This window comes from Crocuta crocuta, unplaced genomic scaffold (assembly GCF_008692635.1).
Source record: "Crocuta crocuta isolate KB4526 unplaced genomic scaffold, BGI_CrCroc_1.0 scaffold11, whole genome shotgun sequence".
NCBI classification, from domain to species: domain Eukaryota; kingdom Metazoa; phylum Chordata; class Mammalia; order Carnivora; family Hyaenidae; genus Crocuta; species Crocuta crocuta.
The window spans coordinates 4314198-4330136 of NW_027528624.1; the positions used below are offsets into that span (position 1 = coordinate 4314198).

A 15939-nucleotide genomic window follows, 5' to 3' on the forward strand; every position below is an offset into this window, starting at 1 on the left:
GGGAAACACATTCCTAGAAGTTTGGGTAGCTTGCTCCATCACCAGTTACGAGAATGGTCAGATTGAACTCTGTCCTGAGGATTGAATTACCGTGCTGAGGAGGGGTGACCTCCACCCAGCACTCGCTGTCACTCGTCCTTTATACTGATGGTAACTCGAGAATTAGTCCGCGTATTGGCGGTGTGTAGACTGTATCTGCCAGTTGTTGGTCAAGTGTGGGTTTCCTCCTAACCTCAGAGCCTCGACACCTTACATTCTTTTCTATATTCTCTTTTTTGTAAACTATCTCTGCTTCCAAGTATCAGACTGACGTGTTCAAGGTTACATCAGTTTTAGAATCTGTTGGGATGTTTTTTCAAGTTGCTTAATAATCATGGTTGTATACCCATGACTCTCAACCGTGGCTGCACATTAAAATCAAATGGGGAGTTTTTAGACAATGCACACATGCAGGCCCACCCCCCAGAGAATCCAGTTTTGTTGTTTGAGGTGGGATCTTTGCTCAGGTATTTTTTTAAAGCTCCCAGGAGATTCTCGGGTGCACCCCCAGTTGAGAGCCGCTGCTCCACATCACATAGTTAGCACTCCCCGAGCTATCAGCCCGTGCTCCATTGGAGTAAGCAGTGACATCCATGCTCTTTTCTGTCCACATCCGGCCTCCAGCCCCCAATTCCGGACCCCAACAACATGCGAGACTTTGTCAGCTACCCCTCGGCCGGCAACGAGCGTCTGCACTGCACCATGAAGCGCACCGAGGACGACCCGGAGGTGGGCGGTCCGTGCTACACCCTCTACCTGGAGTACCTGGGCGGGCTCGTGCCCATCCTCAAGGGGCGACGCATCAGCAAGCTGCGGCCCGAGTTCGTCATCATGGACCCCCGGACAGATAGCAAACCAGGTGGGCCTGCACGCAGAGAGACGGAGGCCGTGTTCTCGGGTGTGGCTGAGGAACGGTGTCCTGACAGCCCATGCAGAGTTAGTGCAGACTTGGGAAATGTGAGCCGTGTCTGGGCTAGCGTGGAATATCCTTGAAGCTGCTCCATTTCCAAAATTGTATTGAAGCTACAGATTCTCTAAATGTACTTTCTGATGGGTTTTTAACAGCAGCCAGTACAGCTTCACATGCTCGGGGCTGTGGACAGAGGGAACATCAGCTCTGTCAGGGGGAGGCTGACCAGGCTTTTGGGGAATAATAGGCTCCTCTCTTAGTTATTTATCAGGCATTATTGAGGGCCATAATGTACTGTTGAGACAAACAAAATAATCGTGAGGTACATTTCTGTCCTCCCAGAGCAAATGATAGAATTAAAATTTTGAAACCTTTAGCCTACTCCTCAGCCTCCTGCTAGAATCTTACTTCCGCCCCTTACTAATCCACCGTCGACTGCTTTTTAGCTGATTACTAAGGAAAATCCCTTGCGCGTCCACGAAGATTTTGGCATGATGAACCACTCTCACTTTCTGAAAACTCTCTCCTATATTGACCTTCATTACTCAGTTGGTGTATGCGAGGTGCTCGCTGCGTGCTTGCCTCTGGGGCCCTACACTGTGAGCCTCCAGAGCGGAGGCACTTCGCTGTTTGTTTGCACTGTGGACACTTGTCCAATGTCCTAAGCTGGTGACTGCTGAGGCCCACACACCCCGCCAGCGGGACCACCGGCTCATGGTCTGTGGTGCCCTGTGACATCCCAGGCATCACATGTAACAGTGAGAGGAACACTGCCTGCCCTGCCAGTCACTCGTCGGTTGGGCTGCGGGTGTCCTGTGGGCCCCTGGCACCCCTGAGGCCTGAGGGCCTGGGCGGAGGGAACTCAGTGCCTGGCTGGCGCCTGACCTTGACAGGACAAGTTGAAAGGGATTTGTTTGAGGGGTGCATGCTCATCCTCTCCACTTCCCCACTCTCTCTCCTGCACATCAGACTGGCCTCTGCCCCTCGTGTCCCTGAGACTCTGTGACGTGCTGGTGTCACAGCGCAGCAGGCGTCTTCAGCCCAATGAGCCTGCCTGCTTGGACAGTTCGCAGGCTGCCCCACCTCTGTGTGCACCCCGTGATTCATACAGCGTCTGTGGCTGCCGCTCTGCGGTCTGTGTTACTGTGTGAAGTTGAGAGCAGTGAAACTGTACTTTGAAACAGTAGATATTGGTCCATGTGTTTGTCTTTTGACTTCAGTGGACAAGCACTGAGAGCAGGAAGGTGAGTGAAAGAACGGGAGGCAGGAGGGAAGGAGGGAGAAGATTCAGAACGCGAAGTGAGGAGGGCAGGAGAGTGGTGGGCATGGGCGTCGCAGAAGCTGTGGCTTCAGGGGAAGGGACAGGAATGATACCCAAAGTGGGCAAGCTGTGGACGGCCCGCACCTCACAGTCATTGTCCCTGAGGCTCCCCGCCATGTGTACAAGTTTATAAAACCAGTACTGAATTGGAATGTTGAGAGCAGCTGATGTGAAGCACTTGCTTCTGTCCCCAAGTGCATAAATTCTCCACTAAAAATCAGAAACAGACAGGGGTGCCATGGGGCACCAAGGCTGGGAATCCAGCTGCCGGCCCGATGCCTGCTTCTCTGGACTGTTTCCGTCCCTCAGCTCGTGCTGCACACAGTCGGGCTCAAGTGCTGCCAGTCCTCTGGGGAATAAGGTGCTTTATTTTTCTAATTAAATGAATCAGAGTTATAAAGCACAACAGATCAACAGTATGTATTCAGTCCCCTCTCTGTCTGCCATCTTTGAATCTCCTGTGGTTGTGGGGCAACACCAGGGCATGTCTGCTTTCAGGGAGTTTATAAACCCTTTCAGGTGACAAGACAACTTAACACGTGGAAAGTTCAGTAAAAACATCCAGATTTTAATACCTCAAGACAAGAATAGAAGCTGTGTCACAAGGCAGAATATGACTAATTGCCAACCAAATGGTATATGCAGACTGGGTCAGAGGAGGGAAAGATTCCGAACTCTGGGAAGCCGGGAATTTCTCATGAGCTGATTAACTCTTTCAGGCCTGCACGTCATTGTTTCTCAGAATGTGGTCCATGGGCCACCTCCTTACAGATCACCTGGGGCACGTCTCAAAATGCAGGTTGCCAGGCCTGCCCCTTAGCTTCATTCAGCAGGTCTGGGGCAAGGCCCCCGAGTCTGCAGCTTCCAGTGGGAATCGTGCTCCGAGGTTTGTGCTCACTGTTGTAAATGCTCTCCAAGCAACCTGACAAACACACTCCTCAAAATTACCAGTGTGTACTTTTATAATTGAGAACATGCATGAGAGCTTTTTTTCCCCCAGAAAATTCACAAATCTTTAAAAGGAATCTTTAGTCCGAGCTTACTACAGGTGGAATTGTGTCCCCCTGAAATTCATATGTTGAACCCCTACTTCCGGTGTTACTGTATTTGGAGATATGGCTTTGAGAGGGTGATTAAGGTTCAGTGAGGCCATTAGGGTGGGGTCTTAATTCAGTCGGATGGGTGGCCTTGTTAGGAAAGAGGGAGAGAGCTCGGTCTGCACATGCACACACTCAGGAAAGGCTAGGTGAAGACACAGTGAGAGGGTGGCCAACTGAGGCCTGGAAGAGAGTCCTCACTGGAACTTGACCATGCTGGCACCCTGACCTCGGACCTCCAGCCTCCAGAACTGAGACATAAATTTCTGTTGTTTATAAGCCACCAAGTCTGGCATTTTATCATAGCAGCCTAACCAGGTTAAGACATGAGTAAAGGGAAAAAGCAAATGGTATGACATATAGCCAACTGTGAGATCCTGGATTAGCAAACAGGTCAGGAGCTGAGCGGGCAACACAGTACTCAATTTCCTCACTGAGTGAACTGGCTCTGTTCACGAGCACACAGAGACCTTCTATGGGTTTACATGCCCATGTGAGTCAGGCCAGGCTTCCTCTGGCTAAGTGACTCCTAACGTAAGTAATGGAAAGCACTACAAGTGAGTGAAGCCTCTTTATTTGATGGAACTCAGATGCCCACCAGTATAGCTTGCTGTGTTCACGAGTCATTCCTTCTGCTGGGGATATAGTTTTGAAGAGGAGAGTGATGTGGTTACACAGACCGGGCCTTAGTCAGCCTGCTTCTGGGTAGCATGCATGCCAGACTGTTCTGCTCTGTATCCAGTGGCCTCCGAGAGGCCCCTGTTCACAGATGTCCCCTCCATATGTTCAGAAACACTAGAGATTAGTTTATATTAACAGACGCATTCTTTCAAATGTAAACAGCTTTTTTGAATGATAAAATCACTCAAATTCTATCATTTATTTCATTGCAGTTGGACAATTCGGCTTTTTTATTACCTGGCAAGGTTCTTGGAGCCTTGAGGGAATGAGGCTTTTATCAGCAAAACAAAGTGATTTTGAAGATGGGGTACCTGCAGTGAGGGCACAGAGCGTTTGGGGAGGGAAGGGATGGGAGGGGTTGGAGGAAGGCAGCAGAGGAGGAAAGATTTTGGGGAAGGTGTCCCACATGACCTCCGTCTCCTCTGCAGTTCTGTGTTGGCCCAGTCTCTGTGCACACCGTCTTCTGCCTTAGGGCCTCTAATTTCTGCCTGGTGGCCAGCTGTGAAAATCCCCTCCTGCACGGGCGTTCCTTCCAGCTGCCACTCGAAGCAGGCCGGCAGAAACTTCCGGGAGCCCCTGCGGTGGACCTGACTCTGTCAGATCTCCAGTCCAGAGCAGGCATGGAACCAGAAGGGGCCTTCACAGGGCCCAGGTCAGAAGCAGGTTCTTGGGTCCCCAGGTGGCCTGCAAACCTGTACGAACCCAGATGGATGCCTGGTGTGCTGGAGCTTCCAGCTTTCGGCTGGTGAACGCTGCCGAACTGTTTTATACATTCCAGAGGCATGAAAATTCCATGCCCACTTTGATACCAGTAGAATTAATTGCCTCCTCTTGCTTAGAAAAATGTAATAGCATAAAAATGTAGAAAGGAGGGGCACCTGGGTGGCTTAGTCGGTTAAGCGTCCAACTTTCGCTTAGGTCATGATCTCGCGGTTCGTGGGTTTGAGCCCTGCGTCGGGCTCTGTGCTGACTGCCAGCTCAGAGCCTGGAGCCTGTTTCAGTCTGTGACTCCCTCTCTCTCTGACCCTCCCCTGCTCACGCTGTCTCTCTCTCTCTCCTAGAAATAAATAAAAAACGTTAAAAAAAATTTTTTTTAAAATGTAGAAAGGAAACCATGCTCGAGTCCTTTATATTTCAAACTCTAGACTTAAATGTTGGCTTGGAGAGTCATTCTGTCCTATAGTTCCCAGTAGTAGTGATCCTTGTTAGGGTGTAACTGATACCACATCCCAGAGTCTGCCGGTTGTGTCTCACCAGATGAAATCTACGGAAACAGCTTGATCTCCGCCATGCTCGACAGCTGTAACTGCTCAGATTCCAGTGACATCGAACTGAGTGACGACTGGGCTGCTAAGAAATCCCCCAAGATCTCCCGAGCTAGCAAATCACCCAAACTCCCAAGGTAATCGTGCTTTTTAGGGGTGTTCTTCCTTGTTTGTGCCTCTGGAGGCATGTCTGTGTTGTGTTTGCCGCTGAAGCCCGTTGAACCCTATAGGAGAAGGGCCCAGCAAGAGCGTGCCCCTGCCTTTTGTCTGGAGGATCTGCCCTCAGCAATTACAGCTTTCCTTTCGTCTCCTTTCCTTTTCCTTTGGGTAGAAGGAATCCACCCAGTAGGAGCTTTGCTAAACCTTCAGAACTTCTAAGCGTTAGCATGGTGGTGGGTGGCATGGGGTGGCCATAGCTCCCTGGCTTATTTGTTTGTTCTTCTAGTTTCAGAAAAGTAAGGAAAAGATTTTACAGGGAAGGTACTGTAATGTGTTGAAGAGCATGCCAAATTAAATATCTCTAATGCTGTCATTGGAAATAAATTGTAAACTAAAAAAAAAAAATTAGATCCTAAAGGTTTTTCCTGTAGAGAGGCAAGAAGCTAAGAGTAGATAGAACGGCCTGTGGTGTCCTGGATAAGAACCCCCCACTCCAGCTCCACCGCTGAAGGCTCTACAACCTTGGATGGATCCGTGACCTGGATGCCAATGTCCTTATCTATGGAAGGTAAAGGGAGAGTCAGAACTTCACGGAGATCCGTTTAGCTCTAAAATTCTGTGATCCTGTGCAAAATTAAGATATAATTTATGTACAGATAACCTATCTGCCCAGATCCCAAGCACATAATTTACTGTGCAGTTGATAAACCAATGTATTTACCACCCAGTTGAAGTTAACATTTTTATCATCCCGAAAAGTTCCTCATGCCCCTTCACGTTCAATACCTACTCCCCAGAGTCAGCACTGTCCTAATTTTTGTCACCACAGACTAGTTTTACTTGTTCTAGAATTTCATATAAATGGCATCAAACAATATATACTTTTTTTTTTTTAACTCTTGCTCAACATAATGACTGAGATCCATTGGTTTCCATTGTAATGAATATACTAGTTTGTTTATTCCATTTATCCATTGCTTGACCTGTAGTAATGAGACTTTTTGTGGACACACTCCTCTATCTCGGGTACATACCAAGGAGGGGGGCTGTGGAGCCAGGGCACATGTTCAGCTTCACTGGAAACTGCCAGACAGTATTCCGAGTTCCTGCCATCAGTGTGTGTGAGACTTCTGTTTTCACCCACAGTTGCATTGTCCTTGTCAGAAAAGAATTCTATCCATTCTCCTGGACGTGTAGGGGTATCTTAACATCTCTAGTGATTGGTGATGCCACCTAGCTTTTCATGTTTATTGGCTGTTTGGATATCTTCTGTTATAAAAAGTCTCTTTATAAAGAGTCTCTTGCCCATTCTTTATTGAGTTGTTTTTCACTTACCAAGTTATAAGATTCTTTATGTTTTTTAGCTATGAGTCTTTGAATGGAGGTACAGAGCGCTACATGGTCTAACATAATATGAATTTCTTCTTTTATGATTAGTGCTTTTTGCATCCTGTTTAGGAAATCTTTGTCTACCCTTAGGTAGTGAAGACATCCTTCTATTCATTTCCAGAAACTTGGTAGTTTTAGCTTTCATACTTCAATCTCAGATTAATTTTTGAGTGTGGGGTGAGTTCTTCCTGTATAGATAGATATCCAGTTACTCAAGCAATTTGATTTATTTTTTCATCTTTATTCTGAGCTTGTTAAAATTGCACATAAGCCTGTGAACTTCCCTATACTTCCCTATACTTCTACAGTGTTTGCAGCTTTTCCCTTAATTAAGGGAGGACCTTTAACACATAAGCAACCAAATCCTTCACCTGTAAATGTCCTTCCAAAGCCCCCAGATGTGGCAGTCTCTGGGCCGGTCCTGCTTCATTCTGTCCTTCCCTGCACTGAATCCCCTACTTTTAGCAGCCAGGCGGTCCTCACACAGAGCCTTCACCAGCTCGGTCCTGTCTGCCTGCACTTTGGGAGCCCCTGGTGGATCGCATGCTCAGGCAGTACCTGTGAGGCTCCGTGCTCTCCTTTCATTGGTTGCCATCAACCTTAACATGCTCATTTTTCTAGCACTCTCTGTGGGGTAGGCCAGCATTAACACATGTCCCCATGTTACAAATACAGAGACTAAGGACCAGAGATATAATGTAGGATCCGAAGATAACAGAAAAACTGTAGACCCACAGGTTTGATTTAAATATCACAGCTGGTGAAAGGCTAGATGTGTCTGTTGAAACCCTAACATTGTACTAGGAATTGTAAAATCATTGTAACCTCAGGGTGAAACATGGCTCTTCTTACCTGCTGTTTACCCACATGCATGAGGCATGTGGACATTTTTTTTTTTTAATCTTTATTTGCTTTTGAGGGAGAGACAGTGATCAGGGGAAGGGCAGAGAGAGAGGGAGACACAGACACACATAGCCTGCTCAAGCTCAAACACGGAGCTCGAATACACCGACTGCAAGATCATGACCTGAGCCAAAGTCGGACGCTTAACCGACTGAGCCACCCAAAGGCCCTAAGGCACGTGGACATTTCTGAACTTACTATTAGTAGAAAGTGAAACACCATTAATTCTCTGAGGTTCCTTACAAATGAATCACTTGGTTTGGTCTAGTCTCACTGTATTTTTAAATATATATCACTTGATAGACAGTTATGTTCTTCTTTCCTCATACTCATAAGGCAAAAGCAGGTGGGAGAGACTCGGATAAATGAAGGGGCCTTGCCCCCTGGGAACACGGCACCCTGGTGGCCACCAGAGCGTGAGGGGAGGGCCAAGGCAGCATATGCCTCCCCGGCCTGTGGGGCTTGACCCTCCTGGCCTTGTCTCCCCAGGATCAACATTGAGGCCCGAAAGTCTCCCAAGTTGTCCCGGGCTGCCCAGGAGATGTCCAGGTCTCCCCGGTTGCCGATGCGCAAGCCCTCCATTGGCTCACCCAGCCTGACGCGAAGAGAGTTTCCCTTTGAAGACATCACTCAGGTAGCATCTGGGGTCCGGGTCGGTCCCACATGTCGGNCCAGCCTCCATGCTGGTCACTGCCGTCCCAGACAAGGGGTACAGAGAACCAGGGCCCTGTTTGCCCTCCTCACCACCATGCCCTCAGGCAGGCCCCGACACCCCCACATCCCCCAGGACCTCCTTCCACCTCAGACATGCCCGCATGGCCACCTGGGTCTCTCCGCAGGCAGCTCTGGTTGAGACATACCCTCCCGCTGCCCCGTCAAGCCACTTCTGACCCTTTGGTGACTCTCGGCGTTCACAACAGCCTGTCCCTGGTGGCGGCCCCACAGTCTGCGCTGTCTGTCTGTCCATCCTGGTCCCCGCAGTGTCCTCCAGGGGCCACAGCCTCACTCTTGACCCCCCTCTTTCTGTGCTTGTGCCTTCGCTGTACCTGGGTCACCGGGTCACCAGCTTTCCCTCGCAGCCCCCTCCCCTTGTTTCTGCCCACATGCTCCCGGATAGAGCTCCACCCCCTTCCCCGGCTCAGCCACAGCAGTCCCTTCGCATCTTGTTTGCGACATTTCTCAGTGACTTATGTCCTTTATGCCTTACGTCCTCCGCTGGGTAATAAGCTCTTTAAGGAGCTGTTTTTAATTCATCTTTATTATTGCTCTTGCACACACCTGCACACTCATGGCTTCAGCATATTGGCAGTAAAAAGTTTTTTAAATTGAATTGAATGAGAAAAGAGCTAATTGGGTGGTTGGGGACATATTGGTATCAGTGCAACTGGTGTTTCCAGGAGAAATATCAAGGATAAAAATGGACTCAGAGCTAGGGATACTCCCTCTCGTTCAGTGACTGTGAGAAAGGAGAGGTGAAGAAAAATGTGCCCTGATCACCCTGGTGGCCTTTTTAATCAACACTCGTGCAGACCCACTGGGACACATCTGCTCCTCACTCCTGGCCTGAGAGTCACAGCTCAGTGAGCTGCCACGAGCCACCCTTCAGAAACAGGTGCCTGGCACGTTGTAGTTGGCTTCTGGCCCTAAAAATGGTAGAATGATTACAGAGTGAATACTTCCCCGCGTTATGCACCTGTGACTTTTTTAAGCAAAAATGTTAACATTCTTACTTCCTAAGTGATCAATAGAAAACATGAAACTAGATTGTGATTCTTCTTTCCTTTTTTTTTTTTTTATCCCCCACAGCACAACTATCTTGCTCAGGTCACGTCTAATATCTGGGGAACCAAGTTTAAGATTGTGGGCTTGGCTGCGTTCCTGCCAACCAACCTCGGTGCAGGTAAAAACCGTGCCGTCTTCTGTGCCTGCTCTTCCAGGTGGAACTGAGACTTTTGAAAAGACCGTTCAGAGGAGCTCTTATGGCACCAGAAGATTAGCATGCACTTTATTTACCTCTACACTTTGACTCTAACAATCATAATTTCGCAAAAATCAGAATTATTACTCAAACTGGTTTTTAGCCAGCAGTGCTTTCAGTGTTTTTATATAAGCCCTGACTTCTGAAGAGACCAAAGTAGCTGAAATCTCTAACAAAGCTTTGGTAGGTTTCTGGTCATTTTGATTCCAGGCCTCTCACTGTGGGCAGGTTTTGGTACCAATGTCTTTAGGTTCTTGAGTCTGAAGAAAGATGAGAAGAAAGCGTTAGAGACTGTAAGAAGCTGGCTGTTATTGCAGGAATCTTCACAGATTTCACGTAGAAGTCCCAGATAAATACCCTCTGTGAGAAATTTGAGACATGGAGGAAAACAGAAAACCTAGTAAATGCTAGGCTAGAACCCAGAATTTGCATTCTTTTCCGTCCGCCTGCTTGAAGGATAGTACTAACCTGTCATGTTTACTTTGGGACAGTGAAGGAGTAAAATGACAAAAGGTCTTTTTCAAAGCAGCTTCATCCCCATAGGCACATTGCTGGGTGGGCTGAGGGCTTGTAGCGTCCCCCAGCCTTGCTGGATCAACTGATCACTTAACACGCACACATCTCTGGAAGACCAGGTTTGCGTGTGGCTGGGGTACCCAACTTGAATGTGCTCTGTGTCATCTACTAAAAATGGTTTGTGAACAATTTCGAATCTAAGTCGTTTCAGACACGATTAGATCTTTTCAATTAAGTAATTCTTGCAAAGCAGATGTTAAAAAGACCTATGCCATGTATGTGTCTTAGGAGACTTATTAAATAGTGCTGCATCTGGATTTTTCATTCTGAGGTTTCTCAGCTCAAAGAAAAAGAGGAATAAAAGTAACACATAAAACTGGCATAGGAAATTACAATAGACCATCACTGTACATAGTGCAGAGAAATCTCTTAACAGTATTTTCAGCAACCTGGAAAGTCTCTGATGACCAAGAAATCCTGTTCTTCAGTAATTCAGCTGTGCCCCACTGATGTGCACGGTGGTTCTAGTAACCACTGTATGAGTGTTGTGACCACCCCACATCAGTACGCCGAGGACTGAACCATCTGCCTACAGTAACCATTGAGAAAAGGAATGGAATCTTAATGCATCTTTTCCTTGTGGATGTTGAGTAGATCCACACATAAGTCAACAAGAACCTTAATACAGGAGAGCCTAGAAGTGCCTTCAAGGTACGTGATGCTCCAGTGTGAGGAATTCGAGTGCCCGAGATAAAAGCTTTCTGTGTGACTACAGTGAAATTGTCCTAATCACTGACCATTTAAAAAAAAAACAAAAAAGCATTTTAGTTATTATATTCATTTGTTAAGCTAAGAGAATTTTTTATTTGATTCTGCTAGAGAAATTATCTCTTAGATTCTAGAAGTATGTTACCTGTGGTACCCTATTAAACAATCTTCAGCACTCTCATGGAATTAAAAGTGAGGACTGTTGGGTATTTTCTATTAGATAATTGTACTTGATAATTTGTTTCCTTCAATTAGAATTATCTGGCCCTTGAAATTTTTTTTTACTTTTAATTTTTTGCTTTCTCAATTTGAAAAATATGGAATAAATTCAGATTCAAAAGATTTGAAGCAGTATACAGTAAAAGTCTCTCTCTTTTCCTCTGGCCACCTAGTTTTTTCTCCCTGGAGGCAACTGATATAATTTTTTAAGATTATATATATATTTTTCTAAGATTTTAAATTGTATTTCTTTTTACCAATCTGAACAACAAAGAATAGCACGTTAATGCATTAATTCTTAACCTAGAGAGAACTGCCCAGAATTTTAAAGCCAAAATTCATATTCTCTTTTGTGAGCAAGAGAGATGAACACATGAATAAGACCTGTAATGAGCACTCAGTTGGAAACTTAGCCCACACCAGCCTAAGTGCCAGCCTCACACAGCTATTTCGTCACAGGAGGCCTGCCTCGTGGGAGTGCCAGCCAGATGCCTCGGGCACTGGCAGGGACAGCTGTGGAGACGGAGCTGCGCTTATCTTAGCAAAACATAGGAATAACAGTCATAATACAGAACCTCTGCTTGCCTCACAGGAAGGAGTACTAACCATCAAAGAGAGCCGATGGGTGGTGTCCTGCCGACGTTAGCCTACTGCAAACCTACATTCAGATTTATTGTTTTCATCTGATTTTATCTCTTCTAAATATTTTAGTTGCTATCTAGGCATTCTCTTCAATGTCCTTGTTGATCCAATAAAACCTTAGCATGTAAAGAAACGGTGTGAAGGGACACTGGGTGGCTCAGTCAGTTAAGTATCTGGCTCTTGATCTTGGCTCGGTCATGATCTCACTGTTGTAAGACTGCGCCTCAAGCCAGGTTCTGTGCTGACAGTGCAGAGCCTGCTTGGGATTCTCTCCCTCTGTCTGGCCCTCTAATCCCGTTCTCCCTCTCTCTCTGTCTCAAAATAAATAAAGAAACTTATAAAAAAAAAATTAAAAATAAAGAAATGGTGTAGGAGTTCCTTCAATCACTATCCTGATCATGAAATGGCAGTTGAAAGTCAGGGAAGTCAGGGAAGCAAGGCTCCAGTCCAAAGTAGGGGCACTGTTTTATTCTTCCCTGACCCCTCACCCCGGTCTTCTAGTTACCTGAGATTCCCCTGAGTGTGGCATTCTGGTCATCCCAGCTATTTATACTAAACTATCCTTCTGATCACAATTGAGGCTTTATCTATTTATCATACCCCAGCTCATTCCAGAAAAGCATTTCAGTCTAAGACAGGTGTTTGACACTTAAAATGTATAGTTTTGTAGAAGACCACTTGGCAAAGTGACTGGGGTAGGCTGAGAATTTGTTGCTACAGAATCCAGACCACAGCTGGGGAGGCCAGTGCTATGCAGGAGGGAGCTGAAGGGCTGCCGTCAGACTCTCCCCTGCCCGCGCAGATCTGTCTGCTGCAGGCAGGGACACCACAGCCCCGTTTCTCTTCCTGGGGCTCTGCTGGTACCTTGGCTGTCCTCCCGTGTCTCTGTTAACATCACTCTCCTCTCCCCACCAGTAATCTATAAAACCAGCCTCCTGCACCTCCAGCCGCGGCAGATGACCATCTATCTCCCGGAGGTCCGGAAGATTTCCGTGGACTATGTTAATTTGCCTGTCTTCAACCCAAATGTTTTCAGTGAAGATGAAGATGATTTACCAGGTGTGTTCTTAATGGGTCATGGCAGGGGACAGGGTGGTAAGTAGTGGAGGATCACAGCATGTCAGGCTGTGCCTCCTGCCTTGCTCTGGAAACGGGTGCGTGTGGTGGCATATCACGGGAAAAGGGTCATGCTGTCGCTGGTTTGGGGAGGAGAATGCTCATGTCCACAGAGCATTCTGCCTTCTTGTTTTATCTTCACGATGATCCTTAGTCATATGCCCAGGTAGAGAAGTTTATAGGACTGATCAGAACTCAGTAAAATCAGAACTGAAACCGGGCCCCACTGGCCCTGTGGTGCCCACAGAGCTCGGTGTCTCAAACCCACCTCATCTGTGGGACAGAAAACCTTTACGTTCAGACACCTGTCTCCCAGTGTATACCTGACATCTCCGTGTACAGAAGCCTGGTCTGAGTTAAAGGTAGAATCTGGTACAAGCTTTTAAAGTCCCAGTTTCCAAATTTTCAGGTATCTGTAGCATCTTAAGTGTTTTCTAGTAGGAGGGGGGATCCTATTTTGATTAATAGAGTAGAATGATTTCTAACTCATCTGTCAGTTATTTCTATGTAATTGTTCTCAAAAATGTCTACCCATAAATTTATAAATATGAAGACTCCTCTCCTTAGAACCAAGCAAGGTTCTGAAAGTCTCTGGTTTCTAAGCCAGAGGAGTCCCACATGGGCCAGGGACTTCTTGGATTTGGTGGTTCTGGAACAGAGGGGCTATGGTCCTCACCATGGGACAGGGAAGGACATGCATTCCAGCTTCAGGCTCTGGACTTGAGGGAGTTGTGTACCTTCTTCATGGGTTTTTACCTGTAAAATTATTTGTACGGTATGTTCTGACAGTTGCCGTCTTTGGTCCTCTGATGGTATACCTCTCCTCACAGGTGGAGTAGATGTTCTAGACTATCAGAGTCATAATGGGCAAGGTGTTACAACCACATAAACCTGCAGTTTGGTGAAGCCTCACAGACTTGAGCTTTACATGCCATTCTCCACAATTCCAGAATCTTGAATTTAGAAGGATCTTTTACACTTTCCTCATAACACCCTCCCTGTGCTCCCAGAATGTGACTAATACAGCGCTCCCTAAATGCTCAGCCTTTGCTGCTGCTGTTACTGCCTGTGCTTCCCAGTCAGAGGAGGGAGCATTTTGTCCCTGGGCTTGTGCTTAATGTCTCTGCTGGTGACAGAGAGACTCTTCTCTTTAGCATGGAAGACACCTGCCTTCAGTTCTCCATGCAGATGAGCGACCATTTGGAGAAGAGATCTGAACAGGAATAATAGAAAACTTGAGATAGGACCCAGACTCGTGCAGCTGAGAGACAGTGACATCTCACTAGAGGGTCCCAGGGAAGGGGTGGGGGAGTGGGGAAGCCTGTGGCAGGCTCCAAGGGTGGGCTTACCTTTTGATGAAACTAGCTGCCTTCATCCAACAGTTCTGGTAAAAGGTCAGCCAGCCTTTGCAGTTAGCTAATTAAATCTTATTTCCTGCTCATATACTAGCTGCTACGTAGCACTTACAGGCCCAGATGAGCAAACTTGGCCAATGGCATTTTAAACGGGGCAGCATAAAACAGTGGCTCTGATCACCTGCGTGTGGTCTGTATATCACTGCTCAGATTCATACTTCATTTAATTCCCTATGTGTACAAATAGCATATATTTACAGGGTTTTATAGTGTGGCTGTACCTTATATACTGTTGGAAATGCTAAAAAGCGGATAAGTTAAGAAATTATCCTTCCCTAATAATGCAGATTTGCTAGAGGACTCTCTTCGTTGGATTCTCTACTACATTTTACATGATTCTATTTACAGAAACTGAATTAACATTGAAATTTCAGATACACATCTGCTGCATGGCCTTGCCAATCCGTAATTGTGGCTAAACGTGCTCAGGAACCTAGGCATTAGGAGTGCTCAGTGGGGTCTCATACTGTGCCATCACTCTCTTCCTGAATAAAAGAGTGGGCCATTTTATGAATACCATGAGTAAAATGTATCTTTAAACAGTTGAGTATTTAAAAATAAAATAGGGCTGCCTGGGTGGCGCAGTTGGTTAAGCATCCTACTCTTGATCTCAACTCAGGTCTTGATCTCAGGGTTGTGAGTTCGAGCCCTGCACTGGGCTGCACACTGGGCATGGGGCCTACTTTAAAAAAATTTTTTTTTGTTTTAAGTATTTGCCATGGTACCATTTAGGCACATGGTACCAAACTCAGAAGGTTCCAAAGTATATTCATGGAAAAGCTTTAGCAGTGCCCTTTAACCAGTGGACAACGAAGGCTACCCTGCAGAGCTCACCCAATTGCCCAAGTCCTTCCAGAAACCTTAGAGAAGCTTTGTATAACTTGTGTGAAAGATCTAGCTTTCCCTAAGCAAACACATCTCTGCCTGAAGCGGTTGCGTTCTGTATGCAAAAGGACTGGATGAGTTAAAGATGTATTATTACGTGTTCTGACCCAGTTTCATGGCAGTTTTGTAAGCAGTTCATTTTTCTCTTTTCCTTCCAGTGACAGGAGCATCTGGTGTGCCTGAGAACAACCCCCCGTGTACCGTGAACATCCCCATCGCACCCATCCACAGCTCGGCACAAGCTATGTCCCCCACACAGAGCATAGGATTGGTGCAGTCCCTGCTGGCCAATCAGAATGTGCAGCTGGACGTCCTGACCAATCAGACCACGGCAGTGGGGACATCTGAGCACGGAGGTGACAGTGCCACCCAATACCCAGTCTCCAACCGCTACTCCAGCCCTGGACAGGTGATCTTCGGAGGTGTGGAGATGGGCCGCATCGTCCCGAACCCGGCTCAGCTGTCCCTGCCACCGCCAGCGCAGGGGGCGATCCAGCTGTCGGTGATGGACCACGGAGACCGAGACCACGACCACCTGCAGAAGTCCGCCAAGGCCCTGAGGCCAGTGCCGCAGCTGGCCGCCGAGGGGGACGCGGTGGTGTTCAGTGCCCCGCAGGAGGTCCAGGTGGCGAAGAT

General features: G+C 47.1%; 1 protein-coding gene across 1 annotated transcript in view; it reads left to right on the forward strand.

Moving 5' to 3' along the window:
• TULP4 (TUB like protein 4) overlaps window positions 1-15939 on the forward strand; it is a 168342-nt gene that overhangs the window by 146182 nt on the left and 6221 nt on the right. Inside the window, exons 8-13 of the mRNA XM_077755073.1 lie at window positions 664-898; window positions 5306-5450; window positions 8254-8398; window positions 9571-9664; window positions 12803-12946; window positions 15462-15938. Coding sequence (XP_077611199.1) covers window positions 664-898; window positions 5306-5450; window positions 8254-8398; window positions 9571-9664; window positions 12803-12946; window positions 15462-15938 — 1240 coding nt within the window. The remainder of the gene's footprint in view (window positions 1-663; window positions 899-5305; window positions 5451-8253; window positions 8399-9570; window positions 9665-12802; window positions 12947-15461; window position 15939) is intronic.